This window comes from Caretta caretta, chromosome 1 (assembly GCF_965140235.1).
Source record: "Caretta caretta isolate rCarCar2 chromosome 1, rCarCar1.hap1, whole genome shotgun sequence".
Taxonomy (NCBI): Eukaryota; Metazoa; Chordata; order Testudines; family Cheloniidae; genus Caretta; species Caretta caretta.
Genome location: NC_134206.1, coordinates 8,244,293 through 8,266,692, shown reverse-complemented (window position 1 = coordinate 8,266,692; position 22,400 = coordinate 8,244,293). Strand labels below are relative to the sequence as shown.

The 22,400-nt window shown below is 47.1% G+C and overlaps 2 protein-coding genes across 2 annotated transcripts; both read left to right on the top strand.

Moving 5' to 3' along the window:
- The first annotated feature begins 925 nt into the window (after positions 1-925).
- LOC125635024 (olfactory receptor 52P1-like) lies at positions 926-12,306 on the top strand. The gene is made up of 3 exons (XM_075122380.1): positions 926-983; positions 1,333-2,099; positions 12,205-12,306. The coding sequence occupies exons 1-3, from the start codon at positions 926-928 to the stop codon at positions 12,304-12,306; spliced, it is 927 nt and encodes a 308-aa protein (XP_074978481.1).
- Positions 12,307-20,766: 8,460 nt separating this feature from the next.
- On the top strand, positions 20,767-21,756 carry LOC142068823 (olfactory receptor 52K2-like). Its single transcript, XM_075118823.1, has one exon. It carries the CDS (start codon positions 20,767-20,769, stop codon positions 21,754-21,756), a length of 990 nt encoding a protein of 329 aa, XP_074974924.1.
- Positions 21,757-22,400: the final 644 nt, after the last annotated feature.

Below are 22,400 nucleotides of genomic sequence, written 5' to 3'. Positions count from 1 at the left end.
GGGTTAAGAAGCTAGGATAACCTCGCTGACACCTGACCAAAATGACAATGAGGAGACAAGATACTTTCAAAGCTGGACGGGGGGAGAAACATAGGTTCTCTCTCTGTGTGTGATGCTTTTGCTGGGAACAGAACAGGAATGGAGTCTTAGAACTTAGTAAGTAATCTAGCTAGATATGCGTTATGTTTTGTTTAAATGGCTGAGAAAATAAGCTGTGCTGAATGGAATGGATATTCCTGTTTTTGTGTCTTTTTGTAACTTAAGGTTTTGCTTAGAGAGATTCTCTATGTTTTGAATCTGATTACCCTGTAAGGTATTTACTATCCTGATTTTACAGAGGTGATTCTTTTACTTTTTCTTCAATTAAAATTCTTCTTTTAAGAACCTGATTGCTTTTTCATTGTTCTTAAGATCCAAGGGTTTGGGTCTTTGTTCACCTATGCAAATTGGTGAGGATTTTTATCAAGCCTTCCCCAGGAAAGGGGGTGTAGGGTTTGGGGAGGATTTTGGGGGGAAAGACATTTCCAAGTAGGCTCTTTCCCAGTTATATATCTGTTAGACGCTTGGTGGTGGCAGCAATAAAGTCCAAGGGAAAAAGGAAAATAGTTTGTACCTTGGGGAAGTTTTAACCTAAGCTGGTAAAAATAAGCTTAGGGGGTTTTCATGCAGGTCCCCACATCTATACCCTAGAGTTCAGAGTGGGGAAGGAACCTTGACAGTCTCTTTGACTGGCCAGTCAGTGATTCAGGGAAAAGGGCCCAGCACCATATCACCAGCTAGCTCTGCATGGAGCGTGGTCTGAGAGCCAGAGAATCAGGAGAAAACTCTAGGTCCCTTTCTGAGTAAAGAGCTGGAGCAGCCTATCCCGGATCCGTTGGGTCTTCACCCCATAGATGATGGGGTATAGCGTGGGGGGCACCAAGAGATGCACATTGTCCATGAGAACATGGAAATGCAGGGCCACATTATGCCCAAACCATTGCGTGAGGGCAGTGAAGAGATGAGGAATGTAAAAGGCTAAGATGACACAGAGGTGGGAGCTGCAGGTCCCAAAAATCTTGAGCTGGGTGTCCTTTGTTGGGAGGGTGAATATGGTATTTGTCCTGCCACCATCACCCTAAACCCTGGGCACATAAAGGAAGTCAGGGAATGTACAGTACATTCAAGAGACACCACTGTGCCTCAGGATAGGACACCTTCTTTCTTACTCCATGTCAGATTCCAACTGAACCAATTTCACGAAGCCCTCCACCTCCATCCTGCTGGGCATTCCTGGCCTGGACTCAGCCCATATCTGGATCTCTATCCCCTTCTGCACCATATACGCCATAGCCATCTTGGGGAACTTCGCCATCCTGTTCATCGTGAAGAGGGAGCCGAGCCTGCATGGGCCCATGTATTATTTCCTCTGCATGCTGGTCATCACCGACCTAGTCCTTTCTATGTCTATCCTATGCAAAATTTTGAGCATATTCTGGTTCAATTCCAGGGAGATCAAATTCAGTGCATGCCTCTTGCAGCTGTACTTCATTCTCAGCTTCTCTACGATGGAGTCTCGGATCCTCATGGCCATGGCTTTTGATCGCTATGTGGACATCTGCGATCCCCTGAGACATTGTACTACCCTGACAAACCCCATGGTGGCCAAAATTGGCCTGGCCATGGTGCTTCGCGGCTCCATGCTCCTACTGCCCACTCCCTTCCTGGCGAGGAGGTGGCCATATTGCAGAACCACCATCATTGCCCACACACACTGTGAGCACATCTCTGTGGTGAAGCTGGCCTGTGCTGACATCCACACTAGTAGTTACTACAGCCTCTCTGTGGCATTCTTGGTGATCTGTCTGGATGTGTTTTTTATTGCTGTGTCCTATACCCAGACTCTCAGGGCCATCTTAAGCCTCCCCACAAAGGACGCCTGGCTCAAGAGTTTTGAGACCTGTGGCTCCCACCTCTGTGTCATCTTAAACTCTTACATCCCAGCTCTCTTCTCCTTCCCCATGCACTGGTTTGGGCACAATGTGGCCCTGCATTTCCACATTCTCATGGCCAACAGGTACCTCCTGCTGCCCACTATGCTAAACCCCAACATCTACTGGGTGAGGACCCAAGAGATCTGGGATAGGCTGCTCCAGCCCTTTACACATAAAGGGACCTCAAGTTTTCTCCTGGTGCTCTGGCTCTCAGACCAAGCTCCATGCAGAGCTGGCTGGTGACATGGTGCTGGGCCCTTGTCAGGGTTCCATTCCCACTCTGAACTCTGGGGTACAGATGTGGGGACCTGCATGAAAGACCCCCTAAGCTTATTTGTACTAGTTTAGGTTAAAAACTTCCCCAAGGCACAAATTCCTTCCTTGTCTGTTTATCCAGCAATGTGTGTGAGGCTGAGGTCTGACAAACAGAAAGTGCAGGAGACACTCGCTGAACAATGAAAGTGAGATGGACATTTTCAGGGGGTCACATATTGCACATGTGATGGGTAGCTGGAAAATCACTCATTCAATTTTCTTTGCTCTGAACCATGGCTTGGGACATGGATGTATGGCTTATATTAAAACACAAAATTAGACCTTAGAGAGCTCTAGTTTGATAGATATGTTGCTGTAACTCACTGTACCCCAAAGCAACACCCTGGAACCCCCATATTCACCACTGTTATATAGTTGCCACAAATCTTGTACAAACTATGTCATGTGAGGTGTTAGTGGAAAAGCTATGGTTTGCTGAATATGATTATCCTATTTGTATGCATGTCTCATTTTTGTATCTGAAGATAAGAATATTTACAATGACCTGTATTTCAAATGTGTTTGTTCCTATGGTAACTCCCACATGGTAGCTTACATCTAGTTGAGCCAGCACATTATAAGAGGACTATTCAAGTTGATGGCCCATCAATGAGCACATAATGGGCCATGGAAGAATCATAGAATCATAGAATATCAGGGTTGGAAGGGACCCCTGAAGGTCATCTAGTCCAACCCCCTGCTCAAAGCAGGACCAATTCCCAGTTAAATCATCCCAGCCAGGGCTTTGTCAAGCCTGACCTTAAAAACCTCTAAGGAAGGAGATTCTACCACCTCCCTAGGTAACGCATTCCAGTGTTTCACCACCCTCTTAGTGAAAAAGTTTTTCCTAATATCCAATCTAAACCTCCCCCACTGCAACTTGAGACCATTACTCCTCGTTCTGTCATCTGCTACCATTGAGAACAGTCTAGAGCCATCCTCTTTGGAACCCCCTTTCAGGTAGTTGAAAGGAGCTATCAAATTCCCCCTCATTCTTCTCTTCTGGAGGCTAAACAATCCCAGCTCCCTCAGCCTCTCCTCATAAGTCATGTTTTCTAGACCCCTAATCATTTTTGTTGGCCTTTGCTGGACTCTCTCCAAATTATCCACATCCTTCTTGTAGTGTGGGGCCCAAAACTGGACACAGTACTCCAGATGAGGCCTCACCAATGTCAAATAGAGGGGAACGATCACGTCCCTCGATCTGCTCGCTATGCCCCTACTTATACATCCCAAAATGCCATTGGCCTTCTTGGCAACAAGGGCACACTGCTGACTCATATCCAGCTTCTCGTCCACTGTCACCCCTAGGTCCTTTTCCGCAGAACTGCTGCCTAGCCATTCGGTCCCTAGTCTGTAGCGGTGCATTGGGTTCTTCTGTCCTAAGTGCAGGACCCTGCACTTATCCTTATTGAACCTCATCAGATTTCTTTTGGCCCAATCCTCCAATTTGTCTAGGTCCTTCTGTATCCTATCCCTCCCCTCCAGCGTATCTACCACTCCTCCCAGTTTAGTATCATCCGCAAATTTGCTGAGAGTGCAATCCACACCATCCTCCAGATCATTTATGAAGATATTGAACAAAACCGGCCCCAGGACCGACCCTTGGGGCACTCCACTTGATACCGGCTGCCAACTAGACATGGAGCCATTGATCATTACCCGTTGAGTCCGACACTCTAGCCAGCTTTCTACCCACCTTATAGTGCATTCATCCAGCTCATACTTCCTTAACTTGCTGACAAGAATACTGTGGGAGACCGTGTCAAAAGCTTTGCTAAAGTCAAGAAACAATACATCCACTGCTTTCCCTTCATCCACAGAACCAGTAATCTCATCATAAAAGGCAATTAGATTAGTCAGGCATGACCTTCCCTTGGTGAATCCATGCTGGCTGTTCCTGATCACTTTCCTCTCATGCAAGTGCATCAGGATTGATTCTTTGAGGACCTGCTCCATGATTTTTCCAGGGACTGAGGTGAGGCTGACTGGCCTGTAGTTCCCAGGATCCTCCTTCTTCCCTTTTTTAAAGATTAGCACTACATTAGCCTTTTTCCAGTCATCCGGGACTTCCCCCGTTCGCCACGAGCTTTCAAAGATAATGGCCAATGGCTCTGCAATCATAGCCGCCAATTCCTTCAGCACTCTCGGATGCAACTCGTCCGGCCCCATGGACTTGTGCACGTCCAGCTTTTCTAAATAGTCCCTAACCACCTCTATCTCCACAGAGGGCTGGCCATCTCTTCCCCATTTTGTGATGCCCAGCGCAGCAGTCTGGGAGCTGACCTTGTTAGTGAAAACAGAGGCAAGAAAAGCATTGAGTACATTAGCTTTTTCCACATCCTCTGTCACTAGGTTGCCTCCCTAATTCAGTAAGGGGCCCACACTTTCCTTGGCTTTCTTCTTGTTGCCAACATACCTGAAGAAACCCTTCTTGTTACTCTTGACATCTCTTGCTAGCTGCAGCTCCAGGTGCGATTTGGCCCTCCTGATATCATTCCTACATGCCCGAGCAATATTTTTATACTCTTCCCTGGTCATATGTCCAACCTTACACTTCTTGTAAGCTTCTTTTTTATGTTTAAGATCCGCTAGGATTTCACCCTTAAGCCAAGCTGGTCGCCTGCCATATTTACTATTCTTTCGACTCATCGGGATGGTTTGTCCCTGTAACCTCAACAGGGATTCCTTGAAATACAGCCAGCTCTCCTGGACTCCTTTCCCCTTTAAGTTAGTCCCCCAGGGGATCCTGGCCATCCGTTCCCTGAGGGAGTCGAAGTCTGCTTTCCTGAAGTCCAGGGTCCGAATCCTGCTGCTTACCTTTCTTCCCTGCGTCAGGATCCTGAACTCAACCAACTCATGGTCACTGCCTCCCAGATTCCCATCCACTTTTGCTTCCCCCACTAATTCTACCCGGTTTGTGAGCAGCAGGTCAAGAAAAGCGCCCCCCCTAGTTGGCTCCTCTAGCACTTGCGCCAGGAAATTGTCCCCTACGCTTTCCAAAAACTTCCTGGATTGTCTATGCACCGCTGTATTGCTCTCCCAGCAGATATCAGGAAAATTAAAGTCACCCATGAGAATCAGGGCATGCGATCTAGTAGCTTCCGCGAGCTGCCGGAAGAAAGCCTCATCTACCTCATCCCCCTGGTCCGGTGGTCTATAGCAGACTCCCACCACTACATCACTCTTGTTGCACACACTTCTAAACTTAATCCAGAGACACTCAGGTTTTTCTACAGTTTCGTACCGGAGCTCTGAGCAGTCATACTGCTCCCTTACATACAGTGCTACTCCCCCACCTTTTCTGCCCTGCCTGTCCTTCCTGAACAGTTTATAACCATCCATGACAGTACTCCAGTCATGTGAGTTATCCCACCAAGTCTCTGTTATTCCGATCACGTCATAGTTCCTTGACATCACCAGGACCTCCAGTTCTCCCTGCTTGTTTCCAAGGCTTTGTGCATTTGTATATAAGCACTTGAGATAACCTGTTGATCGCCCCTCATTCCCAGTATGAGGCAGGAGCCCTCCCCTCACAGACATTCCTGCCTTCTCCCCACCTGGTGGACTTTCCTGTAGATGTCTGGCCAGAATGTGGGTAATGGTCCCTGTGATGACTCATTGAAGGATACAAGGACATGTGACCAGGTCATGTGACATTGGACTCCATCTTGTGCCTATACTTTCCCACTGACAGTGCTTGGGACTTTGTTTGGAAAATTGAAGTTCCCTGAACATGGCAGAAGCTATAAAACAGGGAAGTGACATCAACACTTAGCCACACTCCCCCCACAATAAAACACCAGAAGACACATCTGGAGGGAAAAGATTTTGACTGGGGAGGTGTTCCCAGACTGGAAAGGAGAAATCCTGGCCTGTTTATGGAAGATTGTCCAATCAGGGTGTTTATTATTTTGCTGTTACAAAATCCTTTTGCCTTTGGCTAAAGTGCACATAGAAACCAAAGGTTTGGAAGCTGTTTTATCAGTGGGGGTAGGAGACGATAATCCTATTGATAAGCTAATTGGCAATGATTTCTTCCATGTAGCTCAGGCTGTTAGAGTGTCCACCTTCAGCAAGAAGGTGCTTTCTGTTGGGACCTCAGAGGGAAAGGGGAAAGTCCCAGGAACTGCTCAAAAAAAGGAGAGGTCTCCTTGATTCCTCTACAAGAGAGGGAAGCTGCATGTTTCCAGGGGTAGGGGTGGTTGAGACCAGCTCCTGCCCTATAGCTAAGGCCAGCGTTGCCTTAGGGAAAAAATGTCAATGTTGAAGCTAAACAAGGGGAAAACCCAATGCTAGGGAGCACAGGGAGATGTGTTCCAGATGGGAGCTGTAGTGAAGGAAAGATTCACTGGTGCGGCACATTGTGCTGGTGGTCCTGGGAATTAGCCCTTTGCAGCTTCGGAGCGCCTCTTTCTGGCCAGTGTCTCACCTGCCTCAGGCCCCATGTACCTCCTGAACCCCGGTGCCCTTTAATGTCAGGGTTCTGCCTCCAGCAGTACCCCCTTACTCTGGGTTTCCCCTCCCAGGGGAGCCCCCCAACCCTCTATCCCCACCCTGCCTCAGTGGGGCAGGCCTCTTCAAAGGGCCAGCTGGGCCCTGATTGAGCTGGCCACAGCTGTGGCTGCTTCCCCAATCAACTGGGTTTGCTGCTTTCACTCCTTTTCTCCAGCCACAGCCCTCTGCAGGGCTGCTTTTACTATTGGCTCCCAAGAGCAGCCCTCTCCCAGGGCTGTTTTAACCCCTTCAGGGCCGGAGTGGGGTGCTCACCCCTCTACAGGAGCTCAGAGAAGACTGATAGAATCATAGAAACTACTGAAGAGGTGGTTATGGGTTCCTTTAACAAAGCAGCAGGAGGCAAGGCCACCTGAGAAAGGGAGAGGAGTTTGGAGCCTGCCACTGAGACATCTGTCCAGGCTGTTAGCTGTGAGTCCTTCACGCATGAACAGGGGATAGCTCCCACTCTAGAGAGCACAGGGATGTGTCCTAGAGGGGGTCGCAGAGGAGGAAAATGGGGGAGGAACAGTGGGAGTACAGGAATGCCTCCTCACTGATCACATGGGGAACGATGCCCAGGACAGAATGGCTGATTCAGCATCTGTGCTCCCAGGCACCCAACCTGTGGCTCCAGCATTGAGAGGGAACTGTGTAAGTGACTTACTGAAGACGAGCAGTCACACAACTGACCTCTCGTGGATAGAGAAAAGGGGGACGGCGGGTACCCAAATCCAGAGTTATTGTTACATCTCATGATGCAATCATAGAATCATAGACTATCAGGGTTGGAAGGGACCTCAGGAGGTCATCTAGTCCAACCCTCTGCTCAAAGCAGGACCAATCTCCAATTAAATCATCCCAGCCAGGGCTTTGTCAAGCCTGACCTTAAAAACTTCTAAGAAAGGAGATTCCACCACCTCCCTAGGCAACGCATTCCAGTGTTTCACCACCCTCCTAGTGAAAAAGTTTTTCCTAATATCCAACCTAAACTTCCCCCACTGCAACTTGAGACCATTACTCCTTGTTCTGTCATCAGCCAGCACTGAGAACAGTCTAGAGCCATTCTCTTTGGAACCCCCTTTCAGGTCGTTGAAAGCAGCTATCAAATCCCCCCTCATTCTTCTCTTCTGCAGACTAAACAATCCCAGTTCCCTCAGCCTCTCCTCAGAAGTCATGTGTTCCAGTCCCCTAACCATTTTTGTTGCCCTCCGCTGGACGCTATCCAATTTTTACACATCCTTCTTGTAGTGTGGGGCCCAAAACTGGACACAGTGCTCCAGATGAGACCTCACCAATGTCGAATAGAGGGGAACGATCACGTCCCTCGATCTGCTGGCAATGCCCCTACTTATACATCCCAAAATGCCATTGGCCTTCTTGGCAACAAGGGCACACTGCTGACTCATATCCAGCTTCTCGTCCACTGTAACCTCTAGGTCCTTTTCTGCAGATCATTTATGAAGATATTGAACAAAACCGGCCCCAGGACTGACCCTTGGGCACTCCACTTGATACCGGCTGCCAACTAGACATGGAGCCATTGATTACTACCCGTTGAGCCCGACAATCTAGCCAACTTTCTATCCACCTTATAGTCCATTCATCCAGCCCATATTTCTTTAACTTGCTGGCAAGAATACTGTGGGAGACAGTGTCAAAAGCTATGCTAAAGTCAAGGAACAACACGTCCACTGCTTTCCCCTCATCCACAGAGCCGGTGATCTCATCATAGAAGGCAGTTAGATTAGTCAGGCATGACTTGCCTTTGGTGAATCCATGCTGACTGTTCCTGATCACTTTCCACTCCTCTAAGTGCTTCAGAATTGATTCCTTGAGGACCTGCTCTATGATTTTTCCAGGGACTGAGGTAAGGCTGACTGGCCTGTAGTTCCCAGGATCCTTCTTCTTCCCTTTTTTAAAGATGGGCACTACATTAGCCTTTTTCCAGTCCTCTGGGACTTCCCCCGATCACCATGAGTTTTCAAAGATAATGGCCAGTGGCTCTGCAATCACATCCGCCAACTCCTTTAGCACTCTCGGATGCAGCGCATCTGGCCGCATGGACTTGTGCTCGTCCAGCTTTTCTAAATAGTCCCGAACCACTTCTTTCTCCACAGAGGGCTGGTCACCTTCTCCCCATGCTGTGCTGCCCAATGTAGTAGTCTGGGAGCTGACCTTGTACCTGAAGACAGAGGCAAAAAAAGCATTGAGTACGTTAGCTTTTTCCACATCCCCTGTCACTAGTTTGCCTCCCTCATTCAGTAAGGGGCCCACACTTTCCTTGACTTTCTTCTTGTTGCTAACATACCTGAAGAAACCCTTCTTGTTACTCTTAACATCTCTCGCTAGCTGCAACTCCAGGTGTGATTTGGCCTTCCTGATTTCACTCCTGCATCCCCGAGCAATATTTTTATACTCTTCCCTGGTCATTTGCCCAATCTTCCACTTCTTGTAAGCTTCTTTTTTGTGTTTAAGGCCAGCAAGGATTTCACTGTTAAGCCAAGCTGGTCGCCTGCCATATTTACTATTCTTTCTACACATCGGGATGGTTTGTCCCTGTAACCTCAGTAAGGATTCTTTAAAATACAGCCAGCTCTCCTGGACTTCTTTCCCTCGCATGTTATTCTCCCAGGGGATCCTGACCATCAGTTCCCTGAGGTTGTCAAAGTCTGCTTTTCTGAAGTCCAGGTCCGTATTCTGCAGGCTCTCCTTTCTTCCCTGTGTCAGGATCCAGAACTCGACCATCTCATGGTCACTGCCCAGGTTCCCATCCACTTTTTCTTCCCCTACTAATTCTTCCTGGTTGGTGAGCAGCAGGTCAAGAAGAGCTCTGCCCCTAGTTGATTCCTCCAGCACCTGCACCAGGAAATTGTCCCCTACATTTTCCAAAAACTTCCTGGATTGTCTGTGCACCGTTGTATTGCTCTTCCAGCAGATATCAGGGTGATTGAAGTCTCCCATGAGAACCAGGGCCTGCCATCTAGTAACTTCCGTGAGTTGCTGGAAGAAAGCCTCATCCAATGTTTGTTGCTAATGGTAAATCTTATAACAAAGAATTTGGTACTGATGGTAAATTCTATCAAAAGTTGTAACCTGCTACATGTAGTAAAAAAGAAGCCCTATGGGAATACTACTTCTCAGCTAACACCTCTAAACAGTCTCAAAGCTTGTTACGGCAGGGAAAGCATAATAAACCTGGTCTGCTGTGTGGAAGGGGAAACTGAGGCAAACCACTTCATGGCATTGATGACTATCTGCATTGAGTTATCACCAGTTGGAAAAACACAATGGTTGACAATCCTGCACATTTACAAAGACAGGCTTTCTAGTGACAAATAGAAGGCACACAGAACTTTGTAAAAAAACATGTGGATCACACTCCAAGGTTTGCAACGCTTGGGCATTGTGTGTTCCAAACCTTAAGAAGGCCTTGGGCAGACTCCCTCCAACCTAGTCAGTGACTAACACTTCTGCAGTAAACTAAGGGGGGAAGTGTGACATTCTGTGCCCCCAAAGGAACAGGTATCAATGGTATCAGTGAAAAAGTTATGATTTGCTGAATATGATTACCCTATTTGTATGCATGTCTCATTTTTGTGCCAAAAATTCTGAAAGCATGTGAGGGCATATGAGCAGCTCATGTGACACTGGACTCCATTTGTGCCTGAGCGTTTCTGGTAATTGTGCTGGGGCCTTCTGCTTGGAAAAATGAAGGTCCCTCTGAATGACAGAAGCCATAAAAGGTGGAAGTAAGTAAATCGCTTGGCGTCACTCCCCTGCATAACTCAACACCTGGAAAAATCTTAGGAACAAGGACAGAACTGAGGATTTGCTCCCAGGCTGAAAGCATTTCTAGCCTGTGCATGGAGGAACGGTGGACTGTTTGTACCATCAGGGTGACACACTGCATGATTCAAATCCTGTCAAGTTTATAGAACTCAGATAGTCATTTTCCTTTATTTCTTAGGTCATCTCCTTTGATCTGTACACTTATTACTTATAGTCACTTAAAATCTATCCTTCTGCAGTTAATAACTCGGTTTTACATATTTTTTTTTATCTAAAACAGTGTGTTGTGTGAAATGCAAAAGGGAAATGTGCTCAGGAACAGGGGCTAATGTATTGTCCTCTCCACATTGAGGGAGGGGTGGACTGGGTAATAAACTTACAGTCTCTGGGCTTCTGACCAGAGTAAGACAGTACAGCTCTGGGTTCCTAGACTGGGGAACTCTGGGGGTAGGGGCGGGCAGGTGGGGAATTGGCTTTAGCCTCTCTATTGTTGGTTCATGAGTGTCTCGTGAAAACATTCATGTAACTGCAGCTGGGTGCAGTTGTGTCTGGCTGTGAGAGTCCAAACCTGGAGAGGATTGCAGTTTGTCACATCCTCAAAGTGTGAAAGAGAGCCCAGGTTGGTATGCCAGAGGGCTCAGCGATACCCCCTTTCCAGGTTGCATCCTGGGCAAGTCCGTCACACCCACCTAAAGAACAAGCCCTGCTAGACCATGAGTCCATTTCCTTCTTCTCATGCACTCAGTTACTAATGGAGAGATCATGGTTAGAGCAGGGAAGTCACGAGTCCTGGGTTCTGTCTGTCATTCTCTGTGTGACCTTCACCAAGTCAGTCTCCCTTTGCCTCAGTTTACCTTTCAGTATAATGACAATATGTTGATAGTGACTTTCCTTTACTTGGTGTTTTGAAGATCCTTCAATGAAAGGTGTTACACAGTATGATGACAGTTACTGATGAGAATTACTGATTTCTGATGCCTTAGCGATAGCCCTGTGTGCCTGCAGAAAGTGTTCGTATCTCTCCTCACTTACCTTAAGAACATAAGAACATAAGACTGGCTGTACTGGGTCAGACCAAAGGTCCATCCAGCCCAGTATCCTGTCTACCGACAGTGGCCAATACCAGGTGCCCTAACAGGTAATGATCAAGTGACTTCTCTCCTGCCATCCATCACCCCCCTCTGACAAACAGAGGCTAAGGACACCATTCCTTCCCCATCCTGGCTAATAGCCATAAATAGACTTAACCTCCATGAATTTATCCAGCTCTTTTTTAAACCCTGTTATCGTCATATAGTCACCTTTCTCCAGATCTCTCTGTCTACTATCTACCCATTAATACTGGGCATTTACAGGGTATCAAACCCTCTGGAGAGCTGCCCATTATCCCTAGTTTTCTTCCGAATCAACTCTACTTTTTAAATATACACTAATACTCAGAGCAGCCAATTCCTCTCTGTCTCAGTGGAGAGCCCAAGAGTTCTCATCTCCCTTGGGGAACGTCCCTTAATTATTGTTTACTTCTAAACCTGGATAAAGAACACAGAAGCACAGACACTGAAAGAGAGACATTGGCTAGAGTGTCTACGGTTTCCAGCCTATTTGCATCCAGATGCCGCTTCTCCCCTAGAGGCTGAGTGAACCCACCTGGGAGTGTGCACAGCTAGATTATAAATGGTGCACACCCATGGTCGGCTCTCGGCGTGGGATGCTGCTGCAGATGCTGGGGTGAGAGAGGTGTGGGAAACGGCTGCGTGCAGGGGGTTCCCAGGGAAGACACATCTGGCTCAGAATTCACAGGTACCCATCTCTTGCTGAGGAGCTCACCTGCTCGACAGACCGAGTGCAACGTGGGTATGATGGGATAGAGAATAGGTCTGTGGTCCTTTCCGTTCTGCAAAACCATTAACCATGCTGGGGCCCTTGCCACAGGGGATGAGTTTGCTCCAATATCACTGGCCAAAGTGTCCCCTTTTCTCTGCCCCTGGCTGATGGGCTCCAGCCCCGAGGTTGCTGCACTTCAGTGGCACAGGGGATGCTCCAGAATGAAAGGTTTCAGTAGATGTAGAATACAAGGCCAAATTCTGAGTCCCTGGCCCATACGTTCTCAGGCCCCACAGAAGCAAAACTCCCCTTGGAGTAAGAATTGAGTAAAGACCTCAGGAGCCAGCTGTGTGTGAGTTAATGCACAGGGACTCTTACCTCCTCCTCTTGCATTTCAGGCCTCTGGCTGTTAAAAGGGGTGGCTCTCACCTGACTTTGTGATGGAAATCATGGAGGGGCTAGGGCTCCTCACTGGAAGAATTATTTGAATTTTTCAACATGGGCAAGACCTCTTTTCTCCTGGCTTCAGTTGAGAAGCTGGCTGAACTGTTATGCCTGAAACTTTCAAAAACAATTCAGCTAGAAGCAGAAACCCAGTGTGGGAAATTTCAGTCCAAACGGTTAAAATTTGGCAAACTTATAACCAACTGAAAATGAGGTCTCCTAATTGAATGTGTCAGACAGCGTTAACTAAACATGGTGTCCCCAGCACCACCTACAATGGCCAATCCATTTGTGAATCCCATTCACCTGTGCTCTTTGCTCCAACAATGTCTGTGGCAATGAGTTCCACTGGCCAAATATGGATTAGGTAAACAATTTTCCTTTCTCAGTGTTATATATTCAGACTTTCAATGTACTTGAATGTTCCCTTGTTCCTGTGTTATGAGACAGAGTAAATATAAATGCTTGACCTACTTTCTTTATCGATAGATTCATAGGTTTAAGATCAGAAGGGACAATTAGATCATGCTAGATTTTTTTTAAATTATCCAAAATCAGATTTTCCATTGTTTCTTAATCTTGTCAAATCTTCTTTTTAAAACTTTCCTTTATTTTTTAGCAGTTTAGGTTTAATGCAGAACTGTCTTTTATTTCCTTTGGGGTGGGGGAGTCTGTTGCTGCCCGACTGCCTACTTCTGATTCGGAATGAGATGTTTGGTGATCGGTCAGCTCGTAACTCTGGTTTTTGTAACTCTGAGGTTCTACTGTAGATGCTGTTTAACATCCTCCTTGACTGCTAATGGACTGGAAAGTGTTTCATGACCGTATGTGATCTGAGTACCTGATACTGCTCCTTTCCAAATGCAGAACAAAACTAATTCTTGAACACATCTCCCTTTTCTCCAACATTTACAAGTTTCCTTTCTCCCTCTAGGAATTGGCCTATACTTTTTCTAGGGTTTCTTTTCTTCTTAAGATAATTAATAACCTCCTTTTTGTTATCCTTAGCCCTGCAAAGCATGGATTTCCCCCTGATGTCTGTAACATCCTGTATTAATTTTCATAACTTCCAATTTGTATTGCTTGCTATCTCTTTTCCCTTTTCCCCATTTGTTATATATTGCTCCCCCCCCCCCCTCAATTGCTGCCTTCACTTTGCTACTGAACTGGGTTTTTAAGCAAAGTTCTCCACTTTCTTGATTGTGGAATCATGGCTTTTTAGCTCTCTCATAAACTCTTCTTAAAGAACTTCCCCCATTTTTCATTCCCATTTTTCTGTCTACATTTTTCCTCCCAATCATTTTTGCTGATCATTTGCCTTATCTTTGTGGAATTGGCCCTTTTGAAGGGTATCTGTAGATAGCTATTACTGGCTGGGAGCTGTTCTCTGTTTGTCCATATCAATGTAATCAGTTCCATTCTTTATTTTGTTCTCCTCTATCGTATGCCCCCTTAATTGTCTCTTCTCTAAACTAACCAGTCCCAGACTTTTCAGTCTATCCGCATACGCCAGCCTCCCCCATTCTCACAGCCTGCCTGGGAAATCCCCTTTCTATCTACTAGATCCTTTATAGCGACTGGGTGACCAAAAGTGAGTGCATCTCCAAAGCAGGATATTCTCCATCCCATTCCTTACACATCTGAACATTGTCTTTGTTGTGGCCAGTACTGTAAATGAGCAGGTGTTTCTGTGGAGCTGCTATCAATGATGCCCAAGTCTTTTCCCTGAGGTGGGTTCTAGTTGGGATGTTTTCCCCGGCACATGTCTTAGCAAAGGTGTTTTTTCCCCACTCTCAGATTTTCAGTAATTAGGTGAATGGGAAACTGCCTACAGCATGGACTCTCTAGTCTGGGTTTCATTTCATTAAGCCTATGTGTAAATTGGCAGACTTTTTTCACTGAAAGTTTGGTCAATGACCAAAGAGCCTTGAAAAGAAATCATTGTTGCAAACCCTTACACCTCTCGTTAAGGTGCCTTTATTACGTCACTGAAACTGAAGAGTTCTGTCTTCAAAAGTGGCTTTGTAGTGTTTACACCTCCACTATTTCTTCAGCAAATGCTGCCTCTTGGCAAAAAAACTTGGCAGTGCAGATAAGGCCTAAGGAACAATGAGGGAAAACCAGCATCCACTCGTGTTTCCTGCTGGTGCCTATTAAGGTTTCCCACAACACGATGTGTAGGAATTATTAATGAAAGGAGCACCATAAAATATGGAACTGACATTAGTAGGGTCAATTGTTCATGTCAATGTTCCTCCCCCACTGTGAACTCTAGGGTTCAGATATGGGGACCTGCATGAAAATCTCCTAAGCTTACTTTTACCAGTTTAGGTTAAAACTTCCCCAAGGTACAAATTAATTTTATCCTTTGTCCTTGGAATATCCTTGGAAGAAGTATTGTTTCTTTGTCTTTGGGACAGACCACTTTTGGATAGCATCCACTTTGGCCTGTAGGGGGCTGATAGTTCCTTGACCCACCTGGTGTCCAAGGTAAGTCACTCTGTTTAGGCCTATTTGACACGTTTTAGCCTTAACAGTTAGTCCTGCCTCCCTTGTGTGCTCAAGGACTTTTTATAGATGTTCCAGGTGGTCTGCCCAGGAATCCGAAAATATGGCCACATCATCAAGGTAGGTGACTGCATATTATCCTAATCCCTCTAGGAGACCATCTACAAGTCTTTGGAAGGTGGCGGGTGCATTTCGCAGCCCGAAAGGGAGTACATTAAATTCATACAGCTCGACATGTGTGGTGAAGGCTGACCTTTCCTTGGCAGATTCATCTAGCGGTACCTGCCAGTACCCCTTGGTTAAGTCCAAGGTAGAGATGAACTGGGCCCGTCCCAGTTTCTCTAATAGTTCATCTGAGCATGGCATTGGATAGTTGTCTGGGCGAGTTACAGCATTTAGCTTACGGTAGTCCACGCAAAAATGTATTTCCCCATCTGGTTTGGGAACTAGAACCACTAGAGATGCCCATGCACTTCCAGAGGGGCAGATTACACCCATCTGTAACATATCCTGGATCTCCCGTTCTATAGCAGTTTTAGCTTGAGGAGACACCCGGTAAGGTTGGACCCTAATTGGGCGAGCATTACCTGTGTCAATGGAGTGGTATGCCCGTTCAGTCAGTCCTGGGGAGGCTGAGAACGTTGGCACGTAGCTAGTGCACAGCTCCTGGATCTGCTGTCGCTGCATACGCCCAAGGGTCATGGAGAGGTTCACCTCTTCCACACCACCAGCACTTTTCCCTTCGTAGTAGACACCTTCAGGCCACTCAGCATCGTCTCCTCCCTGGGCTGTAAACTGACAAACCTTTAATTCTCTGGAATAAAAGGGCTTTAGAGAATTACTATGGTACACCTTAGGCTTTGGGTTGGAGGTGGGGAATGCTATGAGATAATTAACAGCTCCCAGGCGCTCCTGGACCGTGAATGGCCCTTCCCACGATGCTTCCATTTTATGGGCCTGGTGTGCCTTTAAGACCTGGTGTGCCTTCCCCTACTTTGAAGGAACGCTCTCTGGCATGTTTATCATACCAGGCTTTTTGCTCTTTTTGAGCATCCCGTAAGTTTTCTTTAGCAAGGGCTAAAGAGGTTCGGAGGGTGTTTTGTAGGTTGGTTACAAAGTCCAGAATGTTAGTTCCTGGAGAAGGTATAAATCCCTCCCATTGCTGCTTCACCAACTGTAATGGCCCCTTAACCTCACGGCCATATACAAGTTCAAATGGGGAAAACCCTAAACTGGGATGTGGTACAGCTCTGTAGGCAAAGAGCAACTGCTGCAACACTAGGTCCCAATCATTGGAGTGCTCATTTACGAATTTACGTATCATGGCCCCCAAAGTTCCATTAAACTTCTCCACCATGCCATTTGTTTGATGGTGGTAAGGAGTGGCAACCAAGTGATTTACACCATGAGCTTCCCAAAGGTTTTCCATAGTTCCTGCCAGGAAATTAGTCCCTGCATCTGTGAGGATGTCGGAGGGCCAACCTACCCTGGCAAAAATGTCTGCTAGTGCCTGGCACACACTTTTAGCCCTGGTGTTGCTTAGAGCTACTGCTTCCAGCCTTCGGGTGGCAAAATCCATGAAAGTCAGTATGTACTGCTTTCCTCTGGGTGTCTTTTTCGGAAAAGGACCCAGAATATCCACAGCTACTCGCTGAAATGGAACTTCAATGATGGGGAGTGGCTGGAGAGGGGCTTTGACCTGGTCTTGGGGTTTTCCTACTCTTTGGCATACTTCACAAGACCGGACATAGGTAGAAACATCCTTGCCCATTCCCTCCCAGTGGAATGACCCCCCCAAACGGTCTTTGGTCCTGTTCACCCCAGCATGGCCACTAGGGTGATCATGGCTAAACTCAAGAGCTTGGCCCGGTATTTAGTTGGAACTACCAACTGTCTCTGAAGATGCCAGTCTTCCTGGTGTCCACCAGAAAGAGTTTCCTTGTATAAAAGTCCTCTTTCTACAACAAACCTGGATCGATTAGAAGAGCTGAGAGGTGGTGGGTTGCTCCATGCCGCCGTCCAAGCTCTCTGGAGGCTTTCATCGGCTTCCTGTTCAGTCTGGAACTGTTCCCTTGATGCTGGAGACATCAGTTCCTCATGGGATTGTGGACCTATGCTTGGTCCCTCTGGAAGCGATGTAGGGGATGGGGCTGTTTCCATTGACTGTGACCCGCTTTCCGCTGGGACGCTATGTTGGGGTTCAGGCTCTGGCTGAGCCTCTTGTGTAGGGTTATGGGCTGCTGCCAGTTCAGGTTCGGTGGTGTCTGGTGTTGAGGTTGCAAGTCATGGATTCAGTGCTGGCAAATGGTCTGGTGCTGGTTGTTCCGCTGGTTCCGGTTCTGGGACTGGTTCCGTCTGAGTCTCTGGGACTGGATCCACTACTGCTGTTGCAGACATTGGCCGGGGGTCCGGGTCCATCACCTCTGACCGGGTCCTGATAGAAGTTTCCGGAACAGAGCTAGGCCTCACGCCTTGTTTAGCCTGGCTACGGGTGACCATTCCCACCCTCTTGGCCCGCTTCACATGATTGGCCAAGTCTTCCCCCAAACAGCATGGGGATGGGATAATCATCATAGACTGCAAAAGTCCACATTCCTGACCAGCCCTGGTACTGGACAGGCAACTTGGCTGTAGGCAAATTGAAAGAGTTGGACTTGAAAGGTTGAATCGTCACTTGGATCTCTGGGTTGATTAAATTGGGGTCCACTAAGGAAGCATGGATAGCTGACACTTGTGCTCTGGTGTCCCTCCATGCGGTGACCTTCTTCCCGCCCACACTCACAGTTTCCCTCTGCTCCAAGGATATCTGGGAGGTATCTGGGCCTGCGGACCTCTGGTGTGATTCCGGTGCAATGAACTGTAATCTGTTGGGGTTCTTGGGACAGTTGGCCTTTACATGCCCCAGCTTGTTACATTTAAAACATCGTCCAGCTGACGGGTCACTGGGGCGAGGTGGGTTGCTGGAGAATGGGGTGGTCGGATGATAAGGGGTCTGGAGGGTTCTTTGGGAGGTAGGTGGAGCTTTGGGCGGCCCCCAGTAATAGGGTGTGGTCTGGGGTTGTCCCTTCTGGTCTCCGCTCCAACTGCGACCAGTTTTCTTCTTCTCTGCCACCTCCACCCATCTGGCTCCAATCTCTCCTGCCTCAATTACAGTTTTGGGCTTCCCATCTAGGATGTATCTTTCTATTTCCTCAGGAACACCCTCTAAGAATTGTTCCATTTGCATTAGGAAGGGCAAATGTACTGGAGATTCAACACTTGCTCCTGATATCCAGGCATCCCAATGTTTCACAATGTGGTAGGCATGTCGGGTAAATGACACGTCTGGTTTCCACCTTAGGGCTCTGAACCTCCGACGAGACTGCTCGGGTGTTATCCCCATTCTGACTCTCGCCCTGGATTTAAACAGTTCATACTTGTTCATGTGTTCTTTAGGCATTTCAGCTGCCACCTCAGCTAAGGGTCCACTGAGCTGCGGCCTCAGCTCTATCATGTATTGGTCAGTAGAGATGTTGTACCCAAGGCAGGCCCTTTCGAAGTTTTCTAAGAAGGCCTCCGTATCATCGCCTGCCTTGTAGGTGGGGAACTTTCTGGGATGGGGAGTGGTACCTGGAGAAGGATTGCTAGGGTTTGTTGGTATATTCTGCTGAGCCTTTACCTTCTCCATCTCCATTGCATGCTTCCTCTCTTTTTCCCTCTCCTCCTCCTTCAGCCGCATGAGTTCTATCTGTCTTTCATGTTCCCTTTGTTTTTCCTCAGCCTGAAATCTGGCTAATTCCAGCTTTTGTGGAGCCATGGATTTTGTCATCCTAACCTCTGTTTTTAACTAACTTTACACCCGAGGTTTAGAAATAAAGAAACAAAACTTGGCTGTAAAATTTCGCTGTGCTGGACTAGAATACCTATTCTCTGATAGTGATTGTCAGCATACAGAAAAAGACAATTCCCTTGTCTCTGCTCTGGCCCCCAATCAAAGCAAAAAACCTCCAACTACTTGGAAACCTGCTTACCAGCAGCCCAAAAGAAAAAAAAAATCCTTTTCAAACTTGTGCTCCTTGTAAAAAAATCAAAATCCTAAAAAAAAAAGCCCCTGCCACTTTTGTCTCCAGGCAAATGGGTAGAACACCCCCCCCCCCCATTTACTTTTAGAAAAAAAAACTTCTGGATTACCAAGACTGTGAATTTCCCTGCAGGAGTTAAGTACCCTGCCTCCAGGCAAAGAAAACCTGCAAATCACAAAGATAATCCTCTTTTATCTCTTCTCTGGCCCCAAAGCAGAGAAAAAACAAGCTGCTTTCCAGCAGCTCCAAAGGAAAAAATAATTTCCTTTTTAAAATCTGTATTTCTAGTTCAAAAAATCTCAAATTGATCTCAAAATGATTTCAGGTTAATCCCACCACTCTGCCACCATGTCAAGGTTCATCCCCCACTCTGAACTCTAGGGTACAGATGTGGGGACCTGCATGAAAACCTCCTAAGCTTACTTTTACCAGATTAGGTTAAAACTTCCCCAAGGTACAAATTAATTTTATCCTTTGTCCTTGGAATATCCACTGCCACCACCAAACTCTAACTGGGTTTACTGGGAAACGTAGTTTGGACACGTCTTTCCCCCCAAAATTCTCCCAACCCTTGCACCCCACTTCCTGGGAAAGGTTTGGTAAAAATCCTCACCAATTTGCATAGGTGAGCACAGACCCAAACCCTTGGGTCTGAGAACAATGAAAAAGCATTCAGTTTTCTTACAAGAAGACTTTTAATAGAAATAGAAGTAAATAGAAGTAAAGGAATCACCTCTATAAAATCAGGATGGTAGATACCTTACAAGGTAATTCGATTCAAAACATAGAGAATCCCTCTAGGCAAAACCTTAAGTTACAAAAAAGACAGAAATAGTCATTCTATTCAGCACAGTTCTTTTCTCAGCCATTTAAAGAAATCATAATCTAACACATACCTAGCTAGATTACTTACTAAAAGTTCTAAGACTCCATTTCTGTTCCATCCCGGGCAAAAGCAGCATATAGACAGACACAGACCCTTTGTTTCTCTTCCTCCTCCCAGCTTTTGAAACTATCTTGTCTCGTCATTGGTCATTTTGGTCAGGTGCCAGCGGGGTTACCTTTAGCTTCTTAACCCTTTACAGGTGAGAGAATTTTTCCTCTGGCCAGGAGGGATTTTAAAGGGGTTTACCCTTCCCTTTATATTGATGACAGTTCATAATTCATTTATCTTAATCATTAAAATGTCATTTTTCAGTGTGTGAAGAGCGACCAACCTGCTTCATCCATGAGACAAGCCTCCAGCTGTGCATGTAGTGTTTCATATTAACATTTTCTTTCCATCCAGACATTTGTCCTGCGACCACCACCCTAGACCCTGGGCACAATCAGGAAGTCAGGGGAACGCACGGTACATGCAGGAAACACCATTCTGCCTCAGCGTTGGAAACCTTCTCTCCTACTCCATGTCAGATTCCAACTCAACCGACTTCACCAACCCCTCCACCTTCATCCTGGTGGGCATTCCTGGCCTGGAGGCAGTCCAAGTCTGGATCTCCATCCCCTTCTGCGCCATGTATGCCATAGTCATCCTGGGGAACTTCACCATCCTGTTCATCGTGAAGAGGGAGCCAAGCCTCCATGGGCCCATGTACTATTTCCTCTGCATGCTGGTCGTCGCCGACATGGTCCCATCTACGGCCGTCCTACCCAAAATGCTAAGTATCTTCTGGTTCAATTCCAGGGAGATCAATTTCAGCGCCTGCCTCACCCAGATGTTCTGCCTTCTCAGCTGCTCTGCGGTGCATTCTGGGATCCTCGTGGCCATGGCTTTTGATCGCTACGTGGCCATCTGTGATCCCCTGAGATATTCCACCACTCTGACAAACCCTGTGGTGGCCAAAATTGGCCTGGCCCTGGTGCTGCGTGGCGTCATGCTCGTATTGCCCTATCCCATCCTGGCGAGGAGGTGGCCATATTGCAGAACCAACATCATTCCCTACACATACTGCAAGCACATAGCTGTAGTGAAGCTGGCCTGCGCCGACATCCGCCTCAGTAGTTACTACAGCCTGGCTGTGGCATTCTTGGTGACCGGCGTGGATGTGTTTTGTATCACCATGTCCTATACCCAGATCCTCAGGGCCATCTTCAGCCTCCCAACAAAGGACGCCCGCCTCAAGACTTTTGGGACCTGCGGCTCCCACTTCTGTGTCATCTTAGCCTCTTACATCGCACATCTCTTCTCCGCCCTCACGGAACGGTTTGGGCACAATATGGCCCTGCATTTCCACGTTCTCATGAACAACATGTATCTCCTGGTGCCCCCCATGTTAAACCCCATCATCTATGGGGTGAGGAGCCAACAGATTCGGGATAGTCTGCTCCAGCTCTTTACTCATTAAGGGTCCTAAAGCTTTCTCCTGGTTATCTGGCTCTCAGACTGAGCTCCATGCAGAGCTGGCTGGTGACATGGTGCTGGGCCCTCTTCCCTGAATCACTGACTGGCCAGTCAAAGAGACCTGAAACCCTTTCCTGACTTTACTGTGCTGTGTCAGTGTGACAAATGGGGAATCTGACTATGTGCAACTCCGAGGGTTGCCGCCTTTCTAATTCCTGGTAACTGGAAGCATGAGGCCCCACCCATGTACCATGCATCTTCCCCCAGGTTACGCCCCTGCTATGTGTCTTCCCCTCAAGGCCCTGGCCCTCACTCTCTCCTCTCCTCCCCACCTCCTGTAACTCTCTGGATCGTCCTTGTGACACTCTGCACTCCAAAGCACTCCATATTTACCATGGTGATGCAATTATGGTACGTTTTGTACAAAGTATGTCCTGTGAGGTATCATTCTAAAGGGCTTAATCTGCTTAACATTGATACCTCCTTGCGTTGTATATGAAGTAATGAAATCATGCTTTGTGTGAGTTCCTAAAGTGTGATACGAGGCTGGAAACACCCAAAACCAGCCTTTCAGGTATGTCAAAGGATTAGCTAGACAGTGTTAATTGCTGTCATAAACACTCATCGAGGGAAGAATCCACTAGCACA

What these genes read in the sequence shown, in the direction of transcription:
- LOC125635024 (XM_075122380.1), top strand. Translation starts at nt 926, where the DNA reads ATGCACATTGTCCATGAGAACATGGAAATGCAGGGCCACATTATGCCC. An exon ending in CATTATGCCCAAACCATTGC is followed by an intron (nt 984 to 1,332) that starts GTGAGGGCAGTG and finishes TATACGCCATAG; the next exon opens with CCATCTTGGGGAACTTCGCC. An exon ending in TAAACCCCAACATCTACTGG is followed by an intron (nt 2,100 to 12,204) that starts GTGAGGACCCAA and finishes CTTCTCCCCTAG; the next exon opens with AGGCTGAGTGAACCCACCTG.
- LOC142068823 (XM_075118823.1), top strand. Translation starts at nt 20,767, where the DNA reads ATGCAGGAAACACCATTCTGCCTCAGCGTTGGAAACCTTCTCTCCTAC.